Genomic DNA, 26,462 nt, shown 5'->3' with positions numbered 1-26,462 from the left:
TTAGAGAGGGGGGGGGGAGGGGTCAGATTCTAAAATACGTCAAACTTAAAAGCAATTTAACGTAAAAGGTGTAATTTTTGGACAATAGAATTACTGAAAATCGTATTAATTACCAAAAAATTGTTGAACTGAACACCTTTGTAATTTTGGCGGTTTTCCCTATTATAAAATAAAGTTTCGTTTTTTTTATTACTCTAAGTCAGGTTAGGAATTATTGGGAATTGGATAGCCCCGCAAGGGTAAGTAATAGGGAAGGGCAGTGCTCTTTAGGAACTTTGAGGGAGAGCACCAGGTTTTTCTGTTTTTTTTTCCTACAATATCTATCTAATTCTATTCTTACCAACTTCTGAACGGCGTAGGTAAGAAATTCCATCTCTTATAAGTTTATTGAAGTCGAAATTTTGTGATATTAAGAAGTCAAGACTTGATGTTTGGCACAAGAATCTGAAATAAATACATAACATTAAAAAATATATACAAGGTTTTTCTTGTCTGAAGCTTAAGATTTCAACAACTTCTAAACTGATTCAGTTCTTCTCCTTAAAAAAGATCTACATAGGTTCCAGGATAGTTTGGTCTATTTTACTATTAGATTTAAGACTTGGGATAATTTTAACTTTAAGCTATTTTTCTAGCTCTCTGCCCTTTCGAAAACAGAGCCTAAACATGGTAATGGCGTAGCCGCTGGTCATTAATAAAGCTTCACAAAAAAACAGAGATCATACCAAATGGAATTAACTTTAGCAAAAAAATATGTTTAAATGCTGCAGACGAAATTGTCAGTGCCGTAATTAGTCAGTGATCTAAAGGGATAAGATAATGGCCGATAAATTAATGTAAATCCCCAATTATGATGCACAAAATTACTGTTTCTGTAGATTATAATTATAATAAACTGTGGGGACAACAGCCAAATGTCCCCTTTCTCTCTGGTAAACAATAATAATGCCTTTTACGTACGGACAGATTAGAAAAAGAACCAAACAAAAGCTATGGGTATATTTACATACCTAGGATCTGGAGCTTGTCTGGAGGTAGGTCTGGGCCACACATAGAAGTTATATGCTTGATGTGTATACGAACCTATGCAAAAAAAAGATTCATAATTTGAGTATTAAAAAATAAATTCTGTGAATATAATGTGGCCTGGCCCTCATTAGTAAATTTTATTACCCCCTCCCCCACCCCTTTAAATGCTCAAGCATTATACATCCCTAATGATAATGCACAAGATTATCTAATTAGTAGATTACAATTAGTGGCTGAAACTAATAAACCAACCAATCAAAATTCAATAAAAGTCTCCAAAGCCAAAGTTGTTATGCAAATAAATAAGAAAACGTTATTATAAAACTTTAAGGACAGCCCAATGTCCATTTCAGCTGCCAAGCAGTACCATAAAATAGTTGTTAGTCTCCGAATACAATTTCTACATAAGTTCAGAGTCCTGATTTACTTAAGACAATAGACAACAACAAACTAACTTTTTAAGGATGGGGAAAGAAGGGGGATAGGGGATATTGCAGGGGTGTATATTCTGCACAAGATTCATTTTTTCCCCAGTTGCAAATTTTTTTTATTTTTTCCCCTCCTAGGTTTTTCCAGCAAGGGAGGAAATAAAATGGAAAAATATTTTCAAAACTCTTTATTTTACTCATATTATCCCCCCTCCCACATATTCCAAAAAAGGTAAGAAAAATGAAAAAAAAAATCATAATGCTTTCAGTTCTCTTAATTTTTACATTTTTTTCCCCCCACCACATATTTTTTATTTACCCCCACCCCCCTCAGCAGGGTCAAATTGGAAAATATACACCCCTGAAGTTTTCGAAACTTACCATCTTTTGGCTCGTAATGGAAGGTACAAAGTCCGAACTGAACCAACAAAAACTGTCGTGCACTCTCCTTAAAATACAAAAATCCTGCAAATGAGTTTCTATACCTATCAAAACATTGGTGTAGCCTACATGGTAGATTTGTATTTACACTTTGATACCGAATATTATATTCAAGGGTGTTAATTATAATTAAATTAAGAGACACCTGCCATATTATTGAGAATAAAAAAAAACTTCTTTATTGTATTTTGTTTTTAATTGACTTCTAGGCTTTTCATAATATACTTTACTAGGTGTAAAACAGAAAAGCCAAACTCCAGAAAGCATTCAAGATAAAAGATAAATAGGTATTCATTTTTCATCCCATAAATCATTTATTGTGATTAATATTGATTGTTCATTTTGAAGGAATTGGCATATAAACCAAGTAGGAAAAACTATTCTACACTTGATACTTGCTAGAATATAATGTATCAAAATGTATGTATGCAATGATAACGTACAGATCATGCCCGCACACTGTTTTAAGCGGCATAAGAAGTCTTACAAATAATCTGTAATAGCTATAAATCAATAATGCATAATTATCTCGCAGTGCAGAGAAATGCGCGAAAAAGACCTATTTTACACGTTTTTTCTTCAGTGAAGCTTTCCCTGTGCATCATTGGTTCTTGGATATTCCAGATTATTTGTAGGATTTCTTATGCCGCTTAAAATGGTATGCGGGTATTATCTGTACGTTCAGCCGTTTGGCAGTTAGCCGCCTTTAAAATTCATAGATATTTGGCAATATTCGTTACCAGCAATATTTTACAGTGAACTGCAGTAGATCCGAATATTAGCGGAGCTACCCTGTACCTAACATATGGTAAAATACAAATTCCCGTTAATTACCACCCTCCTTCTTTTCCTATAGCAAAATACCAGAAGGGGAGGTGGGTTTATGTATGCTCGACTAGACACTTTGATGGGAAACTACCGATAAAAGCTACCTGAAGTTTGTCATATCTTTGTTCTGGAAGATCAAACGGAGATACTCCCCTAATTATTGAATTCAATATTTATAGATTATACCAAATTATTGCAGATTTGTTCAAAGTTTGACTCCGAAACAACTATTCTTTATGGTCCTGAATTAGTGAATTTTTAAGTACACCCCACTAAAATAAGAAATTAAATTTGAATGGGCCGATTTTGACTGGTATAGACGTCAAGGGTTGGAAGCAGGGTCGTCCAAGCTTTTTTATTTTGGGGGGGGGGGGTATCACCCCTTTACCCCCCCCCCCCCCTTGGACGTCAACGGTTGGGAGTACCACCCCTCAAACTTTAAAAACCCTTATTTACCCCTATACATTTTTTAAAATTTTTAGAAATAAATTCGAAACGTTTTAAACCCTTAAAATTAAAAGCTTGGACGTCACTGCTACAGGGTTGATATTCTATTCAAATCCCAGTACACGCTACTTGTATCATTATTGTAAACATATGCTTATCTTTTTATGTATAAGCTTACTAAAATAAAAGGCTAGAGAAATTACTATGAATTGCAAATAAACTTAATTTAGCAAAGGAAAAATCTTCTAAAATATTTTTATTCCATATATTAAATTCAATATTTTCCTGTAAGCATTTATGCCAGTAAATTCTCCATCTATGCAAAGAAAGGAAGCCGAGTCTATCGCCTCCTGCACCATTGTTTTATTATCATTACAAGTTTTTATCATTAACAGTGAAAAAGATGAGTTAAAACAATAATATTCAATAGGTATTCATGTTGTAAATCAGGAAAAAACATGTTTTGTTAGAAATTCAACATCAACGAGTTAATTAAATTGTGAAAGAGGGGAGGAGGTCGCAGGAGTAGGTTTAGTCAATGTACATTGTTGTACAACCCCCTTCTTTCTATCATTGTTAACAATCCGCCATTCACACTGCAAATTGATATTTGTTTACGAATTACACCACTAACAAAATCATGGCCTAAGTTTTTAAGATTTAACCTTCCCTAAATTCTTAATGATATTAAAACTATGATGCCTGAATGTCGGGTAGTAATTCTTTAAAGTTGTGTCGCGTCACGTCCATCTTTCTAAAATAAATATGAAGACGTTACATGAAAGATATTCAATCAAACTTCCTAACTTATTCATACATTGTAACAAGGATGACAACATCCATAAAAGCGAAGCTCTGAAATGGAAGGACAAACGAACACTTGTAGATTGTCAGAACTGAATTTGCAGAATATTAATGCATCAGTACAAACAATATTGTAAGTAAATAAGTTGCAAAACTGCATAAATAGATGATACTGTTTAAGGACATACTTACATTTTTGAGACTTGTTTATAGAGAGCTTTGCTTATAACATTATACCTTGTTGTATTAGGAATCAGTTTTTAACATACAAAAATTTGTTGTCAAAAAAGTTAAAAATCGCCATGTTTAAAATGGACGTACGGACATTCTTGTATTGATTATAGAGTTGCTACGCCTTCTAAATTGTACCTAATTACTACATGAATCATCATGCAAAGTTTGGAATCAATAGGACAATTCTAACCTGTTTAAATTAACGAAAAGGCATACAGATAATCTGTAATAGCCACATGGAAAGCATGGCAAAAAGTTAATATAAGTATTTATCGCGAATTAACATTTGCTGCGAGTTTTCTGTAGATTATACATGATTCTATACTAGCTATACTAAAAGTTGTTCGAGACAAGAGGATTATCAAAAAGTTATCACAAAGAAATACCTTTCAGTGTCCCCTTTATATAATAAACTAGCAGCTACGCCCCTAGAAGATTCTAGGGGTACTTAAGGTAGGAGGGGGAAAAGTCGACCTCATCCCATTTTAAAGAGGACTATCCACGAACGAGAGCACATGATTCTAAGTACCTTCCAGCATTGATCCTAAGCATTTTCTTTCAGAATATAATAGGTCACCATATATTATTAATATATTGACGAGAAAATTTATGTTTCACCATGTTTTTTTTAGGTATTTTAATTGATTTTGAAAACTTTTATGAAGCTAATTCTTTTAATAAAATTGATATTTGATGATACATATGCGAATACTCGTGTTATATAGATTGTAAATTAATCCATATTAGCATTAATTTAAACATACATATGAGATGTGTAAATGTGCTTTTGACTTTTTTTAATTTTTATCATTTGACAACATGGACAATTAAAGACACCCCGAACTCAACAAAACGTTTGATAACGTTTTAACGAAAAATGGTGGACATTTTTTTTACTTTTCTTCAACTTGAAGTGGTGAAACATAAATTTTCTCGTCAATATATTAATTATTGATAGTGACCTATTATATTCTGAAAGAAAATACTCAGGATCAATGCTGGAAGGTACTTAGAATCACGTGCTCTTGTTCGTGGATAGTCCTCTTTGAGTTTCAAAAGAGTAATAAAATATTTTTTGGGGGTGAGGGGGATGAAGACACCCTCCCCAAAAAATAGTTTAAACCTTCCCAGGACCTATAAGAAGCTTCACTGTAAAGGAGAACAATATCGGTTCAGTGGTTAGCGAGATCCTTCGGTACAGACATCCTGTTACTTTAGTATAAGGATTATTTAACTGGAGAAAATATCTGTACTGTATTTTGTCACTAGCTTAGAGCAAATGAAACCTTACGTAAGTAAAACCCCATAAAACGATAAAAATCCAGTTAAGGTCAAAAGGTATAAGTAAGGACAAGGTCTAAAGGTGTGAGTGGGAAATAAATCTAACCAGGGTGGGTGGGGATATTGGGCTGTTTATTACACTAGTTCACAAAGTTGTATGATAACGTTTCCTTATTTATTGGATTAACATCTTTGGGGACTGAATTTGGATTGGTTGATTCATTAAGTTGAGTGTTCAATTGGTACTAAGGTAATTTTTAAGTCGTTGAGGATGGACATCAATTTATCGGGCATTGTCTTATCCCTTTAGATCCCCTGCTTGGCTCTAACCCGAGGAAAGTTGAAACTGGTTGCCACACAAGAATAACTATATTCATTATTATGTACACAACATGCACTTGCTAATTTTTTTATTAGTATTATGATGGGTATAGTGTTTGTCTGTTGCCAAAGATAATTGATTAACCGATATGGTTCACCGTAAGAGAGAAGCTTAAGTTATTATAGTTTAAGACTATTTTGAGGGAGGATACCCCCTCCAACCACCCAAGAAACATCGTCCGGGCCTGGTCAAAGAAAACAAAAATTTCTTAAGAGCTAAAATTAAAAGTAGAGGGTCAAATTTCCCCCATCTCAGCTCTCTAGGAGGCCTCTAGCGAATTAACCGCTAGATATCAAAATGCAGTTTGATTTTTTAAATCTCCTTTAAAAGACCTCGCTAAACAATTGAAAAATCATAACTAAATGGTTTTAGGCTGCGCTTTTTTAATTGTATCGTTTTGAGCTAAACTTTATTTCTCTTGGTGTGATTTATCACAAAAAAGATTAACCTAATATCACCTTGACAAATGAGCTCAACACCTTTACTTTTCATATTGAAGGAAGTTAAACAAAGAATTCTATCTTGTTACATACAATGGTCAGTTTTTTTGTCTAGTCCGCGAGAGTTTTATATATTCAATAAGCTTCAAACACGTTTTATGGTGGTTTTAAACAATTTCATTTTGAGAGAATTTTCAGCAATATACAGCATGACCCTCAAAAAAGTATTTTTAAGCATCTGCAGCCCTTATTTCTCAATGAATTAATAAAAAATGCATATGTCCTTGTTCTCCAAAGTATTCCACGTAAGTAGATATAAAAATATTTTTTTTTACCTCCATTAACACCGGAGATTTTTAGAGCTAAAGTTTTGAAAAAGTGACTGAGAAAAAGAATTTTTTTTTGTTTCTCTTACTTTTTGGATGGTTATGGTTATGGTTATGGTTGTTTTTCTGGCAATTGAATAATGAGACACAAAGAAAAACAAGTTAACTAAATATTTCTTTTTTATTCCACCAAAAAATATAAATTTTTAATGGCAAAAAATACTACTGAATGAATTGATTATTTGCAAATTTTAGGTTATTTATTAACCCTTATTTATAGAAAAGGATTAATTATGACAGTTGCTCCGCCTACTTTTCTGACATCTCAATTATTTAATAAGGGGTAAATTAAGCTTTTTAGACTAAAAAATCATTATGTTTTATTTTTATTTTCTTTATAACTTTTTTGTTATTAAAGTTAGGATTGTGAAACAAAAACAATTTTCCTGCTATATTCATAGAGAATTATTTGGTTTTTTAATCTTAAACAATTTTGCCTAATAAGTAAGTTTTTCAAAATATCATTAAACTAAAAAGACTCAAAAAATATGTGTAAAAAACTGCTTTTTACTCAAAAACTAAATTTTTTATTTCATTTTTGTATAAAGTTTCTGCTAGTAACAAAAATAAAAGGATTTCTAGCTAATTTTTCCTCAGTCACTTTTTCAAAACTTTAGCTCTAAAAATCTCCCGTGTTAATGGAGGTAAAAAAAATATTTTTATATCTACTTACGTGGAATACTATGGAGAACAAGGACATATGCATTTTTTATTAATTCATTGAGAAATAAGGGCTGCAGATGCTTAAAAATACTTTTTTGAGGGTCATGCTGTATATAAATTCTAAAAATAAAACCTTTATGCAAAGATATATTCAATCAAAATTATTTATGAAGTGAGATGATAAAACTTTACCCTCAGGCTCAAACATAATTCAAAGGATGGCAACATCTACAAGTAGCGAAGCGCAAAAGTTATGGATAGACATAAATCCAGAAAAAACATTAAACTAAAATAAATCACAAAACCTTTAATATTCATGTGAAAATCCAGGAATCTATCTAAACCACAACGAATAAGCAAATTGTAATGAAACTTTGTGGGAATAAGTAAAAGGCAAGCTTATTTAATCCATAAATTTATTTCAGCTATCTATCTTGAATAGGAGAATAGAAATTCATGTAAACTTAAAAGTCTAAGAATCTAACTAGCAACCCAACCAATATGCAAACTAATATAGAAGCATGCAGAATTTGAACTTAATAAATCCCTAAAAATTTCAGCCATCTATCTTGAATAGGATTAAAGAAAATTATAAAAATCTAGAAATCAATCTAGCACCCCATTAGACAAATCTTAATGAAAATATAAAGAACATAAATTATTTCATTTCTGAAAATTTGAGCCATTTATCTTAAAAAGGAGCCGAATAAATCACATTTTCCCTAAATAGTTTCGGGCGGACGGACATTTCAAATTATAGAGTAACTTCGCTCCCCCCAAAAATTAAATGAAAAAGAGTCCTTAAGCTTATCACGAACAATAATAATATTGACGGAGGCAGACAAACTTCCTAACTATTTTTTAACATAAATCCTCACGCAACCTACCTAGATTATAACGGATTTAGATTAGCAGCAGAACGGAAACTTTTTAACAGTTTCGTTACATTCCTCAACATTCATCTAAACGTCAACTTTTGTCTGAAACGAGAATTGAAAGTTTTAAACTCGTAAAATGAAATATCCAGTCATAATATTTATTATTTCTTTATTGTATAAATATATTATATATAATACTATATTATTAACAATCAAGGAGCATAGCTGCCCCCAAAATGCCAGAGAGGATGTTGTAGGCTTGAAAATTTATGACTGGATTTTTTTTCTCCAAAATCTTCCCAGAGAGAGGACCAGTTTACTTGGTCTCAGCAGCCTTTGCTGCGGCCTCAGCAGCCTTTGTCTTCCTAAGTTCAGCCAACTCCTCCTAAAAATAAATAGAATGAAACAATAGATAAATTATTACTTGAACCAGATTTTCGTGTTCTACAATGATAAAGTGAACTATGTAGCGGGCTGAAATAATATCAAATTTGACCCGGCTGAGAAGGGGAGGGGTGGTTAAAAAAAAAATCAAAATATGTGGTTTGGGGAAAATAATGAAAAAAATCATGAGAACTGAAAGCATTTTTTTTATTAATTTTCTCACCTTTTTAATGAAAAATAGGTAAAAGAATATGTGGATGGAAGAAGGGATAATATGAATATAATAAAGAGGTTTGGGCGTTATCCTCTTAGAAAAGGGGGGGGGGGGGGAAATGTGGTGACTCGTGCCACGACATACCAGCAATTTTATTTTGGGTGCTACTCCCTTAGTTTTAGAGATAATTGGGTGAAATCTTTTGGGCTGGGTCACTAATTACCCCAACTAATGGTATCTTTCAAAAAAAACGGCAGCGGGTCCGCCGCTCCCGCAGTCATTTTCCGCCGCCGCAAAAAAAAATTTTATTGCATTTCTCGCCGAATTAGGCAATTTGGAATCATTTGAGACCATGTTATTTTTATCAAAAATTTTTCCCCTTTTTTCAAATTCTCGTTTATTAAGGTATATCTTAAATTCAGTGCTTCTCCTGTGCTTTTAAAGATATTGAAACAAAATCTTTTGAGGTAGATCAGTAAAAAATATTTGAATAAAAACTGGCGGCAATACCGCCGCTCCCGCCGTCCACCGCCATTTTCCGCCGCCAAAATTTTTTTATTGCATTTCTCGCCGAATTAGGCAATTTGGAATCATTTGAGACCATGTTATTTTTTTCAAAAAATTTTCCCCTTATAACCAACCCTTTTTTCAAATTCTCGTTTATTAAGGTGTATCTTAAATTCAGTGCTTCTCCTGTGCTTTTAAAGATATTGAAACAAAATCTTTTGAGGTAGATCAGCAAAAAAATATTTGAATAAAAAATGGCGGCGGTACCACCGCTCCCGCCATCCACCGCCATTTTCCGCCGCCCACAGGACGGCTTGTAAGGGGAAAAATTTTTGAAAAAAATAATATGGTCTCAAATGATTCCAAATTGCCTAATTCGGCGCGAAATGCAATAAAAAAATTTTGGCAGCGACGGCGGAAAATAGCGGTGGACGGCGGGAGCGGCGGTACCGCCGCCAGTTTTTATTCAAATATTTTTTACTGACCTACCTCAAAAGATTTTGTTTCAATATCTTTAAAAGCTTAGCAGAGGCACTGAATTTATGATATACCTTGATAAACGAGAATTTGAAAAAAAATGACCAAGTCCCCCCGCAGGGTTGGTTATAAGGGGAAAATTTTTTGAAAAAAATAACATGGTCTCAAATGATTCCAAATTGTCTAATTCGGCGAGAAATGCAATAAAAAATTTTTTTTGGGCGGCGGCGGAAAATGGCGGCGAACGGCGGGAGCGGCGGACCCGCCGCCGTTTTTTTTAAAGATACCTCTAGTTGGGGTAATTAGTGACCCAGCCCAAAAGATTTCACCCAATTATCTCTAAAACTAAGGGAGTAGCACCCAAAATAAAATTGCTGGTATGTCGTGGCACTAGTCACCACATTTCCCCCCCCCCCCCCCTTTTACTTCAATTTTTTTTCTTCAATTTTTTATCAAAGTAAAAAATACACGCATGATAGCCTAGCCAAAAATTAAGATCTACTGCATTTCACGGTAAAATATTGCTGGTAACGAATAATGTCAAAAATCTATGAATTTTAAAGGCTGCTAGCTGCCAAACTGCTGAAAAAAGACTATTTTACGCGTTTATTCTTCAGTTAAGCTTTCCCTGTGCAATACATCATTGGATCTTGGCGATTCCAGATTATTAATGGGCCTTCTTATACCGCTTAAAATGGTGTGCGGGTATAATCTGTACGTTCAGCCGTTTGGCAACTAGCAGTCTTTTAAATTCATAGATTTTTGACAATATTAGTTACCAGCAATATTTTACCGTGAACTGCAATAGATCCAAAAATTATACCTATAGAACGCAAGAATTTAAAAGTTAACGAGTCAATAATATTCTTACCTTGGATTTGTTGTTCTTCCTGGAGAAGTACAGGTTCTTCACCATCTTGGGGTCACATCCTAAAACATTTTTAAAATTAAAGAGAACATTCGTTAATATATTTAGACTATCACTTATATGGCGAATATACTATTTAATGGACGAAAGTAAAGCAGAATTACCTTCCCCAAATAGCTATAAACCTTCCAAGGACCTAAGAGAAACTACTGTTAAGATCCTTCGGTATAGACAGACACATTATTTGTATGAATTCTAATACTTTTAATTAAAAAAAAGACACCCAACTAATAAAGTTTGTACAAGTGAATATAAAAAAGAAATTCACTAACCCTTCATAGACTCCTTACGCTTAGTCTTGGGCTTCTTGATACCATTTCTGTGGTGCTTCCTGTTCTGATTATGGTTGGTATGATTCTTCGACTTAGACATTTTACAGTCTGAAAATTGGTACATTTTAGAATACCAAATTTTCAGGAAAAAGTTTCGGTGTGGGGTAAATTGGAAACTTAAAATCGAGGAGTGTATAATCAGCATGGAATAAAGGAAGAAAATAAAAAAATTGTGAAGAATTGAGAAAATAATTTAAACTTTAAGGAAAATAATCAATTTAATGCAAAATATATGTTTTACACCCCTGAAAGTGAAGTATGATAATTGAGGAATATAAAATAACTTTTCAACAGGTTTCTTAGAACAGTCACAATTACAAAATGCAAAAAATCTTCAAAATCTCACACCTCTAGCAAATCCATCCATCTTAAACAAAAAAAATTATTTAGACCATGGAAAATGTATAGTTTAACATAATTTAAAATTACATTTCAGGGAAAAAAACAAGTTATTTAGCAATCATTTCTGCAATCAATTTAATGTTTATCATCCTTATTATCACAGGGATTGGTAATTGCAAGTTCTTGAAAGCTATTTTGAAGTAAAATAAACCTATCAACAGTTTTATGGCTCTATGGCGGAACTTAACCTAACCAAACTACCAATGTAAATACACTGACATAATAGCTACGGACCAAAAACACTGCTTAAATGGCCGCATTGTACAGAAAAAAATCTCGAGTTAACCAATCCCTAAAATTAATTGCTGTAAATGTATTACCTTTAAATAAAATTGATTGAAGTATATCAAAGTAGAAACACTTTAGAGTACACTGAAATAAAAATTTATTAAATAACTGAAGAATAACAATAAATATTAAAGTTTTAGAATACATAATCAGACATAATTGATCAACAAGCAAATTTGTTTTGACAGATTTATTCAGGTGACGAAATATAAACTACATCACTAATACGAAATAGCAAAATTCTTATGTTATAAAAATGTACCTTTCAGTATGGAGGTAGTATCCAAGCAGGCTGAAAAAAACAATCATTAAAGATGAATTAAAATTTAAAATAAAAATGAAACTGGTATTTTTTATCAGACGTATTTGATCAACATAAAAACTTTCAGGTGACGAAATATAAACATACATCATAAATTGGCAAGTAAAAGAAACATATAAATAAACTTACCTTTAAAAGGTCTTCATTAGATTCTAATAATTTCAGGTTAAATAAGCAGGCTGAACAAAAAAAATCATTAAAGACTAATAAAAATTTAAAATAAAAAAATAAAATAGATATTTTTTATCAGACGTATTTGATCAACATAAATTCTTTCAGGTGACGAAATATAAAAAAAACATCATAAAATAGACATGTGAAAAAACATTTGAATAAACTTACCTTTGAAAAGTCTTCATTAGAATTTAAGAATTTCAGGTTAAACAAGAGGCTGAAAAAAAATCATTAATGACTAATAAAAATTTAAACTAAAAAAATAAAATGGGTATTTTTTATCAGACGTATTTGATCAACATAAATTCTTTCAGGTGACGAAATATAAAAAAACATCATAAAATAGACATGTGAAAAAACATTTGAATAAACTTACCTTCAAAAGGTCTTCCATAGAAATTAAGAATTTCAGGTTGAACCTAAAAAAAACCAATTATAAATTAGGCGAAAAAATTATCTTCTAAAAGGTTTAAAAGAAGGTTTGATCAGACAGCCTAGGTTAAAATCATAGATTTACTCATAACCATGCATGTGATAAAGAATTCATCATATAAAAATTAGCATAATACAAACAGGAGCATTATAAACAAATAATCACGCCATAAAAGATAAATAGTATACCTTTTTGGAACTAATGGGGATTCTGGAGTAGATAGGACACAAACTTCCAATTATCTAAAAAAAAAAAAATAGTATTAATTTTGAAATTTATATGCAAAATTATCATAAATTTCTCTTAATATCAGTATCCGATATTCTCAACATACAATAAACTAAATCAATCTACAATGGGTGAAAGATTTAGAAAACTTATGACGAACGAGACTCTACTTAATGTAGCATCATATCAAAAAAATATTTCTACAATGAATTTATAAAATCTTACCTTTAAGAAATGAAGGACAAAATTCTTAAGAAATGCTACAAGCCTCAACTATCAAAAGAAATAGAACATTAATTTTAAAATTGTATAAGATTAAGATTTGCTTTTTTAAAAAAAGGTTTGATCAGACAGCCTAGGTTAAAATCATAGATTTACTCATAACCATGCATGTGATAAAAAAATTCATCATTTTAATTAGCATAATACAAACATTTGCATTAGAAACAAATAATCACACCATAAAAGATAAATACCATACCTTTTTGGAACTAATGAGGATTCTGGAGTAGATATGATAAATTATCTAAAAAATTTCTAATATTTATTTGAAATTAATACTTTAAATGTCAAAATTTGCTTTTTAAAAATCAGTATCCGATGTTCTCAACATACAATTAACTAATTCAATCTAAAATGGGTGAAAGATTTAGAGAACTTATGACGAACGAGACTCTACTTATTGTAGCATCATTTTAAGTCTATTAAAGTTCAGATTTTTTAAGGATAGCTTACCTTTTTAGAATAGGAGGATATTAGGTAGTACAAAGGCATCAAACATCTAAAGAAATCTAACATTAATTTTGAAATTGTTATTACTTTCAATGTCAAAAATTGCTTTTTTAAATCAGTATCCGATATTCTCAACATACAATAAACTAAATCAATCTACAAAGGGTGAAAGATTTAGAAAACTTATGACGAACGAGACTCTACTTAATGTAGCATCATTTAAATAAAGTATTTATTTGTTACTTAGTATTAAAACCTTACCTTTAACAAATATTAGAAGTTGTAAGAGATAAACAGTAACCAACAATCTAAATAGAAACAACGTAAAAAATATTCCAACTTTATCAGCAATTTTAGAAATCTTATTGTTCAGAAGGAAAGCAGCAGTTAGTTATCAGACAGTAGTTCTATAAACTTTATATACATATATTAGCAAGAAAATAAACCAATTCTGACCCCAAATAAAATAAATTACCTTGAATTTTCAGATGACCAAGACTTTACATCTTAAATTAACGCCTAGAATAAAAACCTTTTTAATTACGAAAACAAATTATCTTTCAATGACATTTTCAGTGTTTATAATCATAGCTGCTATACTCAACATAATTAAAATATGATCGCCCGTCGCAGTAAAACTAATCATTTTAGTTACACCTAATATTTAATTATTATGCAAAATAAACTACCTTTTTAAGAAGTTGTTAGCAACAAAAAACGCATCTCAAATTAACGCCTAGAATAAAACCCTTTTTTAATTCTAAAACGAATTATCTTTCAACAAGATTTTCAGGGTTTTTAATCATAACTGCTATACTCAACATAATTAAAATCTGATCGCCCGTCGCAGTAAAACTAATCATTTTAGTTAAACCTAATATTTAATTATTATGCAAAATAAACTGTACCTTTCCAAGAAGTTGTTAAGCAACAAAAAAAACGCATCTCAAATTAACGCCTAGAATAAAAACCTTTTTTAATTCTAAAACAAATTACCTTTCAACAAGATTTTCAGTGTTTTTAATCATAGCTGCTATACTCAACATAATTAAAATCTGATCGCCCGTCGCAGTAAAACTAATCATTTTAGTTACACCTAATATTTAATTATTATGCAAAATAAACTGTACCTTTTCAAGAAGTTTGGTAAACTACAAAAAAGCATCTCAAATTAAAGCCTAGAATAAAAAACTTTTTAATATGAAAACAAATTATCTTTCAACGAGATTTTCAGTGTTATTAATCATAGCTGCTATACTCAACATAATTAAAATCTGATCGCCCGTCGCAGTAAAACTAATCATTTTAATAAAACCTAATAATAACTAGTATGTAAAATAACCTATACCTTTTCAAGGAGTTGTTAAGCAACAAAAACTTCAAATTTCGTCCGATCCTAAATTACAAATTAATTATAAAAAAGTTTAATTTGAAGCACACTTTTCTAATAAATTGCAAGATCAGGACGATAACGCAATTTAAATAATCATTATCTATCATCTAGTGTCAATTGTCATCATTGGTTACAAAGACGGAAGATTTATATGCAGTTAAGTTTTTTTTTACCTTATAGCTTCAATGTTGGGCATGTCAAGAACAGTTCTGCAATCCTAAAAACTACAGTCAAATTAATATTACAACAAAACAAATCTTCGTAAATTAATGATCTTTTAAAAATCATAGCTGCTAATCTCATCAATAAAATTATGATCGCCCGTCGCAGATAAAATAATCATATTTCTCGTATTTATTCGAATCCGGTGGATAGGAACCGGATCTCATCCATACGAAAAAAACTATGTCTAGCATCGTATTATATCCAGCTTTCTACGAATATAGAAATGTACAATCATAAGATTAAAACCAGTTTTTTAGCCGGAGCCTTCGGCATCTCTGGGCTAAAAAACTAGTTTTAATCTCATAATTGTACTTTCTATATCAGCGGAAAGCGGTTTATAATACGATGAAAGAAATAACTATTATTCATACAAATAAAAAAAATAATTCCTTACCTCGACGTAAATTTCATCAGCTGTTTAAATAAGCAAAATCCTAAATAAAGAAAAATTAATTAAGATTAAACATATGCACACAATTATGCAATGAATATTAATTTTCAGTGTATTAATACATGAAATCAATCAAATATGATCAGATAGGCGGTTCTAATGCCATATGTATTCATCATTTCAGCAATTAAGGAATAATCGCAAGAATATGGGGGGGGGGGATTACTGGAATATTAAATTTCAGCATGGATAGAATTCGAAACAGTTAAATATCCGCTTGATTATAATAAATTATCAGCCACGTTGAAATGTCCGAATGTATCACGTACATTTTCCGCGAATAATAAAATGAAAATTATCAATTTATTGAAGTTTTGTTAGCCCGGAACTTTGTCGCCTCAGAGCAGGCTTTGATTTAGTAATTTTTTAATTTAATATCCGCGGAAAGCTGTAAATAGAACGATGCGATAATAGTTATTTCTCGCATCGTATCATTAACAGCCTTCCGCGGATATAGAATGTACAATTATAAGATTGAAACCATTTTTTTAGCCCGAAGGCACGGGCTAAAAAAAGGTATTAATCTTTTAATTATACGTTTTTATATTCGTAGAAAGCTGGATATAATAAGATGTTAGACATAGTATTTTCGTATAGATAAGAACCGGTCCCTATCCACCGGATTCGAATGAATACGAGAAAGAAATATTTTAAACATTAGTGCGAATGAAAAAAAGTTCCCCATGTAGCCTAAAATAAATAAGCCCCCTTTTCACGTTAGACAAAATTGCATATCCCATTTGAGAAAAATCTTATATTACCTTACAGTAACAAGCATCGATCTGAAAGACTAGAGACACAGACTTCTCATCTATCTAAAATGTTTAAAAAAATTCATAACTAGTAAAGTTAGTGTTTAAATTTTGGGATACATTAAATAAGGATCAGTAAAGGTTTTATTTTCATTTATTCAAAGTTGAGGTAAACTTTAAATTCATCATTTAAAAGCTTTTACAACTATCAAAATTAACAATTTGTGAAAAATAATACCTTAAGGATTTTTCTTGTCTGAGCTACATTTGATCCACCTAAAATTCACTATTATAAAAATTCAAGTATTTGTATTTTAATTTTATATAAATTAATTATCAGTAAAGGTTTTATTTTCATTTATTCAAACTTGAGGTAAACTTTAAAATCATCATTTAAAAACTTTTACAACTATAAAAATCACAAAATGTGAAAAATAATACCTTAAGAAATTGGGATTTTTCTTAACTGAGCTACATTTAATCCACCTAAAATTTACTAATATAAAAATTCAAGCATTTGTATTTTAATTTTATATAAATTACTTGATGATCAGTAAAGGTTTTATTTTCATTTATTCAAAGTTGAGGTAAACTTTAAAATCATCATTTAGAAACTTGTACAACTATCAAAATCACAATATGTGAAAAATAATACCTCAAGAAATTGGGATTTTTCTTGTCTGAGCTACATTTAATCCACCTAAAATTTACTAATATAAAAATTCAAGCATTTGTATTTAATTTTATATAAATTAATTAATTATCAGTAAAGGTTATTAACATTTTGTTAGATCGTAATCTAAACATTCAAGCAGTACAAGGAAAATTTTTCAACATCATTTCTATACTAAAAAGTAAAAATCTACAATTTAAGAAAAATATTACCTTAAGTTTTCTTATTGAGCTACTTATAATCCACCTAAATTGTAATAGTATAAAAATTCTTACATAATTTATAAACTATTTTAAATTACATGAAGATCAGTAAAGGTTATTTACACTTAGTTAAATCGTAATCTAACCATTCAAGATGTACAAGGCAAATTTTTCATCATTTCTATACTAAAAATATACAATCCAAAAAAGTATTACCTAAAGAGTTTTCTTATTGAGCTACTTTTCATCCACCTAAATATTAAGATTATAAAAATTCTTACATAAATAATTTTTAAACCATTTTAAATTACACGAGGATCAGTTTAGGTCTTTTACATTTAGTTAGATCGTAATCTAACCATTCAAGCAGTACAAGGAAAATTTTTCAACATCATTTCTATACTAAAAATCTACTATTTAAAAAATCCTACCGTGCAAAAATTTGTAAAATTTTCTAGAATGAGCTAAATTTCATCCACCTAAAAGATAAGAATGTAAAAATTCATATATTTACAATTCGTTTTGAGGATAAAAATACTTTAGGATCAGAATACAATTTTTGTTTTCATTGTTTAAATTAAACTATTCAATGAATCCAAGGAAAAACATCATTTTATTCATGCCACCAATATTTTTACATTAGAGCAGGAGTATATTCTGCACAAGATTTATTTTTTTCCCAGGCTACAAAATTTATTTCCCCCCCCCCCCCCCCCTAGTTTTTTCTCACCAAGTAGGGGGAAAATGGAAAAATATTTATAGAACTCTATATTTTTTATTTTATCCCTCCTACCACACATTTTAGTTTTTTTCACCAAGGGGGGGGGGGGGTGAATGGAAAAAATGTTTTCAGTTTTTTTAATTTTTACATTTTTTTCCCTCCAACCACTTATTTTTTATCCCCCCCCCCCCTGAGCAAATGATCCCATGTAGAATATACACCCCTGCATTTATATTGAATGCTTTCTAGAAAAATCTTACCTCTGATAACATTAGTTTATCTAGGCTGAACTACATTTCATCCACCTAAAGTGTTTCAGTATTAAAATTTATTTAAACTTTGAGATTAAATTGAGTAAAATTAGGATCAGTTTAAGTTATTTACATTTTGTTAAATCGTAATCTAACCATTCAAGCAGTACAAGGAAAATTTTTCAACATCATTTCCATACCAAAAATCTACAATTTAAAAAAATCCTACCATGCGAAAATTTGTATAATTTTCTAGAATGAGCTACATATCATCCATCTAAAAGATAAGAATATAAAAGTTCATTAATTTAAAATTCGTTTAGAGGATAAAAATACTTTAGGATCAGAATACAATCTTTGTTTTCATTGTTTAAATTAAACTATTCAATGAATCCAAGGAAAAACATCATTTTATTCATGCCACCACAATTTTTACATTAGAGCAGGAGTGTATGTTCTGCACAAGATTTATTTTATTTTCCCAGGCTACAAAATTTATTTCCCCCCCCCCCCCCCCCTAGTTTTCTCACCAAGTAGGGTGATCCCATGTAGAATATACACACATGCTTTTATATTGAATGCTTTCTAGAAAAAATCTTACCTCTGATAACATTAGTTTTTCTAGACTGAGCTACATATCATCCACCTAAAATGTTTATGTATTAAAATTCATATATTTTATATATGAGATTAAATTGAATAAAATTAGGATCAGTTTAAGTTATTTACATTTTGTTAAATCGTAATCTAACCATTCAAGCAGTACTAGGAAAATTTTTCAACATCATTTCTATACTAAACATCTACAATTTTACGCACTATCCTTCTAGGGGCTTTTTTAAGGGTAAAACAACCCACCCAAATGAAAATTTTTTAAGTCTTGAACTTACAAGCCCCTAGAAGTAAAGTGCAAAAATGAAATATGGGGTGGCTAATCATTTATGTAATAACAGGTTCCATTTAAAAAATCAGATCTATATCTTAAGAAATAGGCCCAAAACTTAAAATTTGTGTTTAGGGGGTGGGGGAGTGTCTTTTGTCCCAGTAGCCCCTAGAAATCCCATAATTCAATTTTAAAGTTTTACAGCAATAGTCCTGCATAAATATGTTGCAGCGCTGAGAGGCGATTAAATATTCTTATCCTATCAAAAATCAATCTTACCTTGCGTTTTAAAGATTCTATAAACCAAGCAAATTTAATTGCAGTCAGTCCATTCCAAAAAAAAAAAAAACAGGCAGTCTACATCTAAATTATCTGTATTAGTTTCATTTTATAAAGCATAAAAATATAATTATTGCAAATATCTTTATCAGAATTGTTATAGTTTGTTTTCATCAGGGTCGAAAGTTTAACAGGCTTGGGTCATCATGTATTTTAGTTTATTGAAAATTAGCGCAATAATAAAAACAATCACCTGTAATAAGACTACAGAAAAACTACCAGAAAAGAGTTTAACCAATCTAAAATATAAACTAAATTATTAACACAGCTTAAATAATAAATTTAGTTGTGAGAAGATAATGTATCAGATAGGAGCGAAAGACTAATTTCAGTTTATATCATCAAAATTAATTATGATAAAGTTTTATCATCAGTTTGGATTTATAGGATAAGAAACATAAAATAAATTCATACCTTTTCATAAAATTAATGTAGTCGCAGTCTACTCCGTAAAGAAAATCAAACCTATATTAATTCGATAATTTAATTTTTTGACAGCATAAATATTAACTAAAATGATTTAAGTAATATTTTTGATCAGTATTGCTAAGTTTTGTTTTCATCAGATTCGAAAGTTTAACAGGCATTTGTCATCATATCTCGTTCATTAAGTAGAAAATAAAATATCTATGTATTACCTTATACTCATTAAGTAGAAAATAAAACATATATGTATTACCTTACACTCACGGAAGTATAGTGAATAAGGTTCCCACATTTCTTAAAACTCCTAAAAAATAAGTTAGTATAGCTAAGGATAAAAATACATTTTTTTAATGGATATATATAAAATTTCAGATAAAAGTTTAATATCATGATATTTCATAGACTCTAGTTTCAATTAATAAGTTCATCATTTCACCTGGAGTGTATTTTCTGCATAGGATACCCTGCTAAGGGTGAGGGTAAATAATATAGAGGCGGAAAAATTAAGAAATAAACAGTCCTAAAAAATTTTCCCTTTCTTTAAGGGAAAAACTAGGAGGGGGAAAAATGACATTTTGCAGCAGGGGGGAAAAATCTTGTTCAGATTATACACCCCTGCATTTACCAAAAATTGAATGTAAAAAATATATGTATATATTACCTTCACATTAGAACGGCAGTATAGATAAAAAAAAAATTCAATATTCTCCTTACTCCTACAAAAATATATATTTTAACATCTGAGAAAATGGAAAAGAAAAAAATTGGTTAGTTACTTAATTTCAGTTAAAAGTTTAAATCATAATTTTTCATAGACTCTAGTTTCATTTAATAATTGCATCACTTCAAAAATAGTTTTAATTTTAGTTAAAGATTCAGATATTACCTTGACATTAGAACGGCAGAATAGATAACAAAATTTAAATATTTCTCTTACTCCTACAAAAAATGGTTATTATAACTGAGAAACTAGAAGAGAAACAAAATTGGTTAAATATTTTGTTTCAGTTAAAAGTTTAATATCATAATTTTTCATAGACTCTAGTTTCAATTAAAAACTCATCATTTAAAATAGTTTTAATTTTAATAAAAGATTAAGATATTACCTTCACATTAGAAAAGCAACCAATACGAGAAGTATCTTCAAATTTAACTAAAAGGAAAGAAAATTATCATACCAAAATTATACCATATCAGATTAACTTTAATTTCTTTGAAATCAGAATTGTATAGAAGTTTTCGACATTATTATTTCAGATAATGTAGGTAAATTTGAACATCATTTATAAATGTGAAAATAAATTCAAAGAAAAATAAATACCTTATGAAGCAATAGAAACACAGTAGCCTCGTTTAAAGACCTATAACAGTTATTATGTATTAAAATAAAAACAATAAAACTTTTATATTTATTAGTTTTTAAATTATCAGCAAGTAGTTTTCTTCAAGAAAAGTTCAGAATCTGTTAAGACATAAACCATCATTTATACATATGATATGGATAAAAAAAATCCAAAAATATAGGAATACCTTGAGCTTTAAATTCAGTAACCATTTAAATAGCTTGATGAAAACTGGAAAAAAAATATTTTAATATATCTACTAATTCAAAGGAATAATTTTAAATTTTTAAATAAATTCAGGAATTTTGAAGAAGAAAGTTTTAATCACTTAAATCAGAAAGATAGTAGCTATTTTTCATCATAAAAATAGATTTTAAGTTTTTTATCTTTATTTTGATAAGATACAGTATAGCATACAAGGTTTATTTAGGTAATTCTATTTAAAAGTTTTTACCTTAATCTCATTCATGTTCCTCTCCTGTACGGGGATGATCCAAAATATTCTACCTTAACACCCGCATCACAATATATTCCTCTAATCTAGGGGATGATCCAAAATACAAAGAATGTACACTACCTAAAATAAAAAAAATTGATAAAAAACAGAGGTAAACACAAATTAGTTTGGTTAATCTTTTTGGCTCAGATCATAGTTCATTTAAGCAATCATTGCCGTAGCTTTTGCAATAAGTAAAGTTTAGCATCATAAGTTTAATTTTTTTAAACTTCATCGGATGTAGCACAGACCCGTAAATTATAAACATTAATCAAAAATATTCTACCTGGAGGCCAGCATCTCAATTAGATTCCTTTCCTCTAGGAGATGATCCAAGATTCCAGGAGTGTCAACAGACTACAAGAAATTCAATTTGATAATAAAAAAAGCGACAAAAACAAATGAATTTTAATTATTTTTTTAGGTTCAGGTTCGTATTCCTTGTTTTTTAGCAATCATTGCCGTAGCTTTTGTTAGAAACTTCATCATGAGTTTATTTTTTTAAACTTCGCCAGATATACAGGTCCTTAAATTAAAGGGATCAAATAAAAATATTCTACCTGATGGCCAGCATCTCAATCTGACATCTAGGGGATGATCCAAGATACCAGGAGTGTCAACAGACTACAAAATATTCAGTTTGATAATAAAAAATGCCGACAAAAACAAATAAATTTTAATTAGATTATAGGTTCAGGTTCGTATTCCTTGTTCTTTTTTAGCAATCATTGCCGTAGCTCTTTTAGAAAGTTCATCATGAGTTTATTTTTTTTTAAACTTCGCCAGATGTACAGATCCATTAATTAGAAGGATCCAACCAAAAAATTATACCTGTTATCCAGCATCTCAATTGTGGTTCTTTCCTAAAGGGGATGATCCAAGATACCAGGGGTGTACACAGACTACGAGAAAAACAATTTGATAAAAAAACGCGGTTAACTTTAATTAATTCTATTAATTTTTTAGGTTCAGGTTCGTATTCCTTGTTTTTTAGCAATCATTGCCGTAGCTTTTGTAGTATGTTATCATCAGTTAATACTAAATTTTGAGAGAAAAAAAAAACACAAAAACATAATATACAAACCTTAATGAACAACAATTTCTTTTAGAGGTTCCCACACAGCCATAAATTCCTATAAATAGCTTTATTAGAATATAGCAATAGTAGTATCAACAAAAAAATTGTTATATTGAATATCAGAGTAACTATGACAAAATGCCTCATGAATCTATTGGGATCAAAACGATCTTAAATTAAGATTTAGCAATATGTAAAATCATCATAAACGAAATATCAGTGAGATAAAACAAATATTCAGGGTTTCGGATCCGGATCCTTGATAATAAAAATAAAATCACCAAATTTTTCAAAAAAAATTTTATTCTTTAATTCGAAGTCAAAAATACTTTTAATTTTCAAGTCTGAACCTAAACCTTAAAGATTGGCTATCATCAAGAGAATGTCTGAGATTTTATATAAATTTAGGTAGATTTTTCCATTTTTTCCGCATTTTTTTGCGGATCCGGATCCTTAAACTCAAAAATATGCGGATCCTTGCGGATCCGGAACCCTGCAAATATTAGTTACAATTCTCATTAGACTATTCCTGCAAAATAAAACTTACTTTTTTATTTATCCTTTCACTTGGTAGAATGATTCTTTCTAAAATAAAACACATTTTACACACTCAGTTTAAAGTTTTTTTATCATCTATGTACAAAATTAACTCAGATTCCTTATAGGTGAAATATTTCTCGTCATTCGAAACGTCAAGAGTAGCGAATAATTTACAGGTCATCATATCAGTTAAACCTTTTTTTTTAATTAAGGGGGGGGGGGAAGTTTGGACACATTTGCGTAAACAGTGAGTATAGGCTTTATCTTTGGACCTGAAAGGGTAGGTTATTAGGGATATAATCATTCTTAGATGATGAATTGTCACAAGTTTTAAGATAGGCCTCCAAGTTCAGGAGTTACAGGTCCTCTCTGTACAGGTAAAAATAAAAAAAAAAATTTTTTTTTGAAGAGTTAGAAATCAATCTATAAAACAAAATATGCATATTTTGAATGTTATTCACATATTTGAAGCAAAAAAAATGTATATTTTGTTTCATAAATTGACTTTTAACTCTTAAAAAAAAAAATTTCATTTTTACCTGTACAGAGACCACCTGGAGGCCTGGAGCTCCGGAACCTGGAGGCCTATCCAAAAAAATTTTAAACTTGGGAAAATTCATCATATAAGAATATTTTTATCCCGAATAACTTATCCTCTCAGTCTAAAGATAAAGCCTTTGCTCACTGTTTACGCAAATGTGCCAAAACTTAACCCCCCCCCCCCTTATGTAATTATATTAATTTTTTAATTAAAAAGAAATAGTAACCTGATTTTAGCAACTAGCTCTTTAAGGCCAGTCTAAAATAAAAATTACATTAAATTTGAAACTAAGTAAATAGAATTAAACATACATAAATGTATATCAGTTAATTTCGAAGTGTTTATATCGTCATTAGACTCCGAGAGAAAGGTTTCAGTTTTATCATCATATTAATATCAAAGCTAGGATGGAGAAGGCAATGGTAGAAAATATATACCACTTAGATCACAAAAATTATAAATAATTTTTTACCTCAAAAAAGCATTTAAGATGAATTTGTCTTATTACTGGGTAAGCCTGCAAAATAAACATTTAAAATCACTAACAATATTTTTCACTAACAAAAAAATCTTCGGTTAAAATATATTTCAGAAGTTCGTGTAATCATAAAATAATTCAGGAGAAGATAGTATAATGTCATCATAAAATCATAATTGAAAATTAAAGAGTCTAAAATTAATTTCTTACCCAACATTTAATATAAATTCACGATAAAACAGGCCTGAAACAAAATCATACAAAATTAATCAGTCACTCCTACCAACACCAAAATTTTGTAGGTTATAAATATTTCAGAAGATGTTGTAATCATAAAATAATTCAGAGAAGATAGTAACTAGTTATCTATCATCATATTAGTCGAAAATTTAATGTTAAATATTATTTTATTACCTTTGAGAAATTACTCCACAAGATTTCGTTGATTAACATCCGTTGAAGCTAAAATAATAAAAGGTTAAAACAAAGTTTCAGCATTATCGAAATACTTTTTTTTTCAAAAAAAATCAGCGATACAAATCTTCATTACTTTCAAGAAAGGAGTTGTGATTATCTTTCATCATATTAGGATAAAAACAATAAAATCAGAATATTTGCAACAATTAAAAATACTTCCATACCTATCTTATATACCAAGACACGTCTCCGTTCCTACATTTATAGCACAACCTAATTAAATTTTGTAAATTAAAATTTTAAAAGCCAATACATAAAACAAAATTTTTTTTTTAGGTTCAGTGTTTTTTTGGAACATTTTGTCGTCAGATATGGTATTCCGAGAGCTGGGAAATGTCGAAGAAGTCACTCAACGACTCATCATAGAAATACTAAAGGGGTTCTTTCCATGGATAGCATTTAAATTGAACAAAAATCAGTTTGGCTAATCAAGCCGCTGAACAAAAAGTTTTCCTTTACAGCAAAGTTCTTATAGGTCCAGGGAAGGTTTATAACTATTTTAAGGAAAGATGTCTACAAGAAAAATCACACCTTAACAATTTACAGATCAATTTAGTAGAACTTACCAAAATTTTGACATAACCTCCATCATGGCTACTTCTTATCCAAACTAAAATCAAGAATAGTAATAAGCAAATAAAACCGTGTACTCTTGGAAGGAAAAAAAATTTAAGAATGAATTTCAGCAAATATTATAAAATCATAAGTATTCATACTGTGTTTACTTTTTAACCATCATTAAAATTCTATTAGCAAATAAGAAGTGCCTAAATAAAAACTTAGCCGGAAAGAAACTTACTTTTAAGGTAATCCTCCAGTAAAACAGTTTCAAATAACTGCCACAACTAAACAAAAGATCTCTATCATTAACTTGTATATGAAAAACATTTATATTAAGATAAATAAATAATTTTCAGTTGGCCGTTCTTGTATCATCAATGCTATTCAGCCGAAAGATGGTGATGTGAACTAATCATCATTTTAATCGTTAAGTTATTTCTCCCCGTAATATAAACAGCTTTATCCCAAATAAAGACTTCGCTGGATAAAAAAAACTTACTTTTAAGATCAGCATCCAGTAAAACAAACAGTTTCAGATTTCTGCCAAAACTAAACAAAAATCTTAATCATTAACTTGTAAACGAAAAAAAAGTATTTTAAGATAAAAAATAATTTTCAGTTGGCCGTTCTTGTATCATCAATGCTATTCAGCCGAAAGATGGTGTGAACTAATCATCATTTTAATCGTCAAGTTATTTCTCCCCGTAATATAAACAGCTTTCCGTGGATAAGAAAATGTACAATTGAGACCATTTTTTTAAGCCCCCGAGATGCCAAATATATTAATATTCGTAGAAAACTGGACATAATACGATGCTAGACATTTTTTTAATATAGCCGAGAACCGGTTCTAATCTGCAGAATAATAAACGGTTTCGAAGCGAAACGGGAAATGCATTTAAACTATCATACCTATGTGAAATAGCAGTACCAAACTGAAGAGTGAGATACATAAACATTTCCTGAAAA

At 30.0% G+C, this 26,462-nt stretch overlaps 2 protein-coding genes and 1 long non-coding RNA gene across 12 annotated transcripts in view; all 3 read right to left on the bottom strand.

The window, feature by feature from the left end:
• Positions 1-8,355, bottom strand: part of LOC145315015 (poly(A)-specific ribonuclease PARN-like) — a 20,962-nt gene extending 12,607 nt beyond the window's left edge. Inside the window, exons 1-7 of the mRNA XM_080155080.1 lie at positions 8,251-8,355; positions 3,876-3,927; positions 3,461-3,523; positions 2,831-2,881; positions 1,839-1,905; positions 1,011-1,083; positions 341-444 (exon numbers count right to left, since the gene is read on the bottom strand). Of these exons, the coding sequence (XP_080011206.1) occupies positions 341-444; positions 1,011-1,083; positions 1,839-1,905; positions 2,831-2,881; positions 3,461-3,523; positions 3,876-3,923 (406 nt within the window). The 5' untranslated portion in view covers positions 3,924-3,927; positions 8,251-8,355. The remainder of the gene's footprint in view (positions 1-340; positions 445-1,010; positions 1,084-1,838; positions 1,906-2,830; positions 2,882-3,460; positions 3,524-3,875; positions 3,928-8,250) is intronic.
• Positions 8,338-11,699, bottom strand: RpL29 (ribosomal protein L29). The gene is made up of 3 exons (XM_080155084.1): positions 11,024-11,699; positions 10,695-10,753; positions 8,338-8,626 (listed from the first exon to the last, which is right to left on the bottom strand). Exons 1-3 carry the CDS (start codon positions 11,226-11,228, stop codon positions 8,558-8,560), a joined length of 333 nt encoding a protein of 110 aa, XP_080011210.1. The 5' UTR covers positions 11,229-11,699; the 3' UTR covers positions 8,338-8,557.
• On the bottom strand, positions 11,131-26,462 carry LOC145315018 (uncharacterized). Of its 10 annotated transcripts, XR_013877917.1 has the most exons (51): positions 26,406-26,462; positions 25,993-26,042; positions 25,732-25,777; positions 25,499-25,542; positions 25,097-25,145; positions 24,870-24,917; positions 24,666-24,699; positions 24,450-24,494; positions 24,204-24,235; positions 23,444-23,481; positions 22,903-22,951; positions 22,650-22,720; positions 22,379-22,442; positions 22,105-22,175; positions 21,777-21,899; positions 21,510-21,553; positions 21,301-21,340; positions 21,086-21,132; positions 20,866-20,918; positions 20,641-20,695; positions 20,233-20,283; positions 19,968-20,018; positions 19,747-19,792; positions 19,494-19,577; positions 18,933-18,977; positions 18,561-18,608; positions 18,341-18,385; positions 17,791-17,838; positions 17,576-17,611; positions 17,369-17,402; positions 17,139-17,183; positions 16,925-16,969; positions 16,722-16,759; positions 16,493-16,546; positions 15,675-15,714; positions 15,229-15,279; positions 15,011-15,058; positions 14,571-14,620; positions 14,352-14,398; positions 14,138-14,181; positions 13,924-13,970; positions 13,666-13,711; positions 13,412-13,456; positions 13,156-13,203; positions 12,891-12,944; positions 12,646-12,688; positions 12,438-12,486; positions 12,225-12,274; positions 12,036-12,065; positions 11,806-11,857; positions 11,131-11,450 (listed from the first exon to the last, which is right to left on the bottom strand). It is a non-coding gene; the product is annotated as an uncharacterized LOC145315018 (long non-coding RNA). The 10 variants fall into 10 exon arrangements; XR_013877912.1 differs by lacking the exons at positions 17,791-17,838; positions 18,341-18,385 and adding an exon at positions 14,793-14,840; XR_013877916.1 differs by lacking the exons at positions 17,791-17,838; positions 18,341-18,385 and adding an exon at positions 14,793-14,840 and having other exon boundaries at positions 15,229-15,272.

The sequence above is a fragment of the Acartia tonsa genome, chromosome 3, assembly GCF_053477335.1.
Source record: "Acartia tonsa isolate MP-2025a chromosome 3, ASM5347733v1, whole genome shotgun sequence".
NCBI lineage: Eukaryota > Metazoa > Arthropoda > Copepoda > Calanoida > Acartiidae > Acartia > Acartia tonsa.
This window is presented reverse-complemented; position numbering and strand designations above follow the sequence as displayed.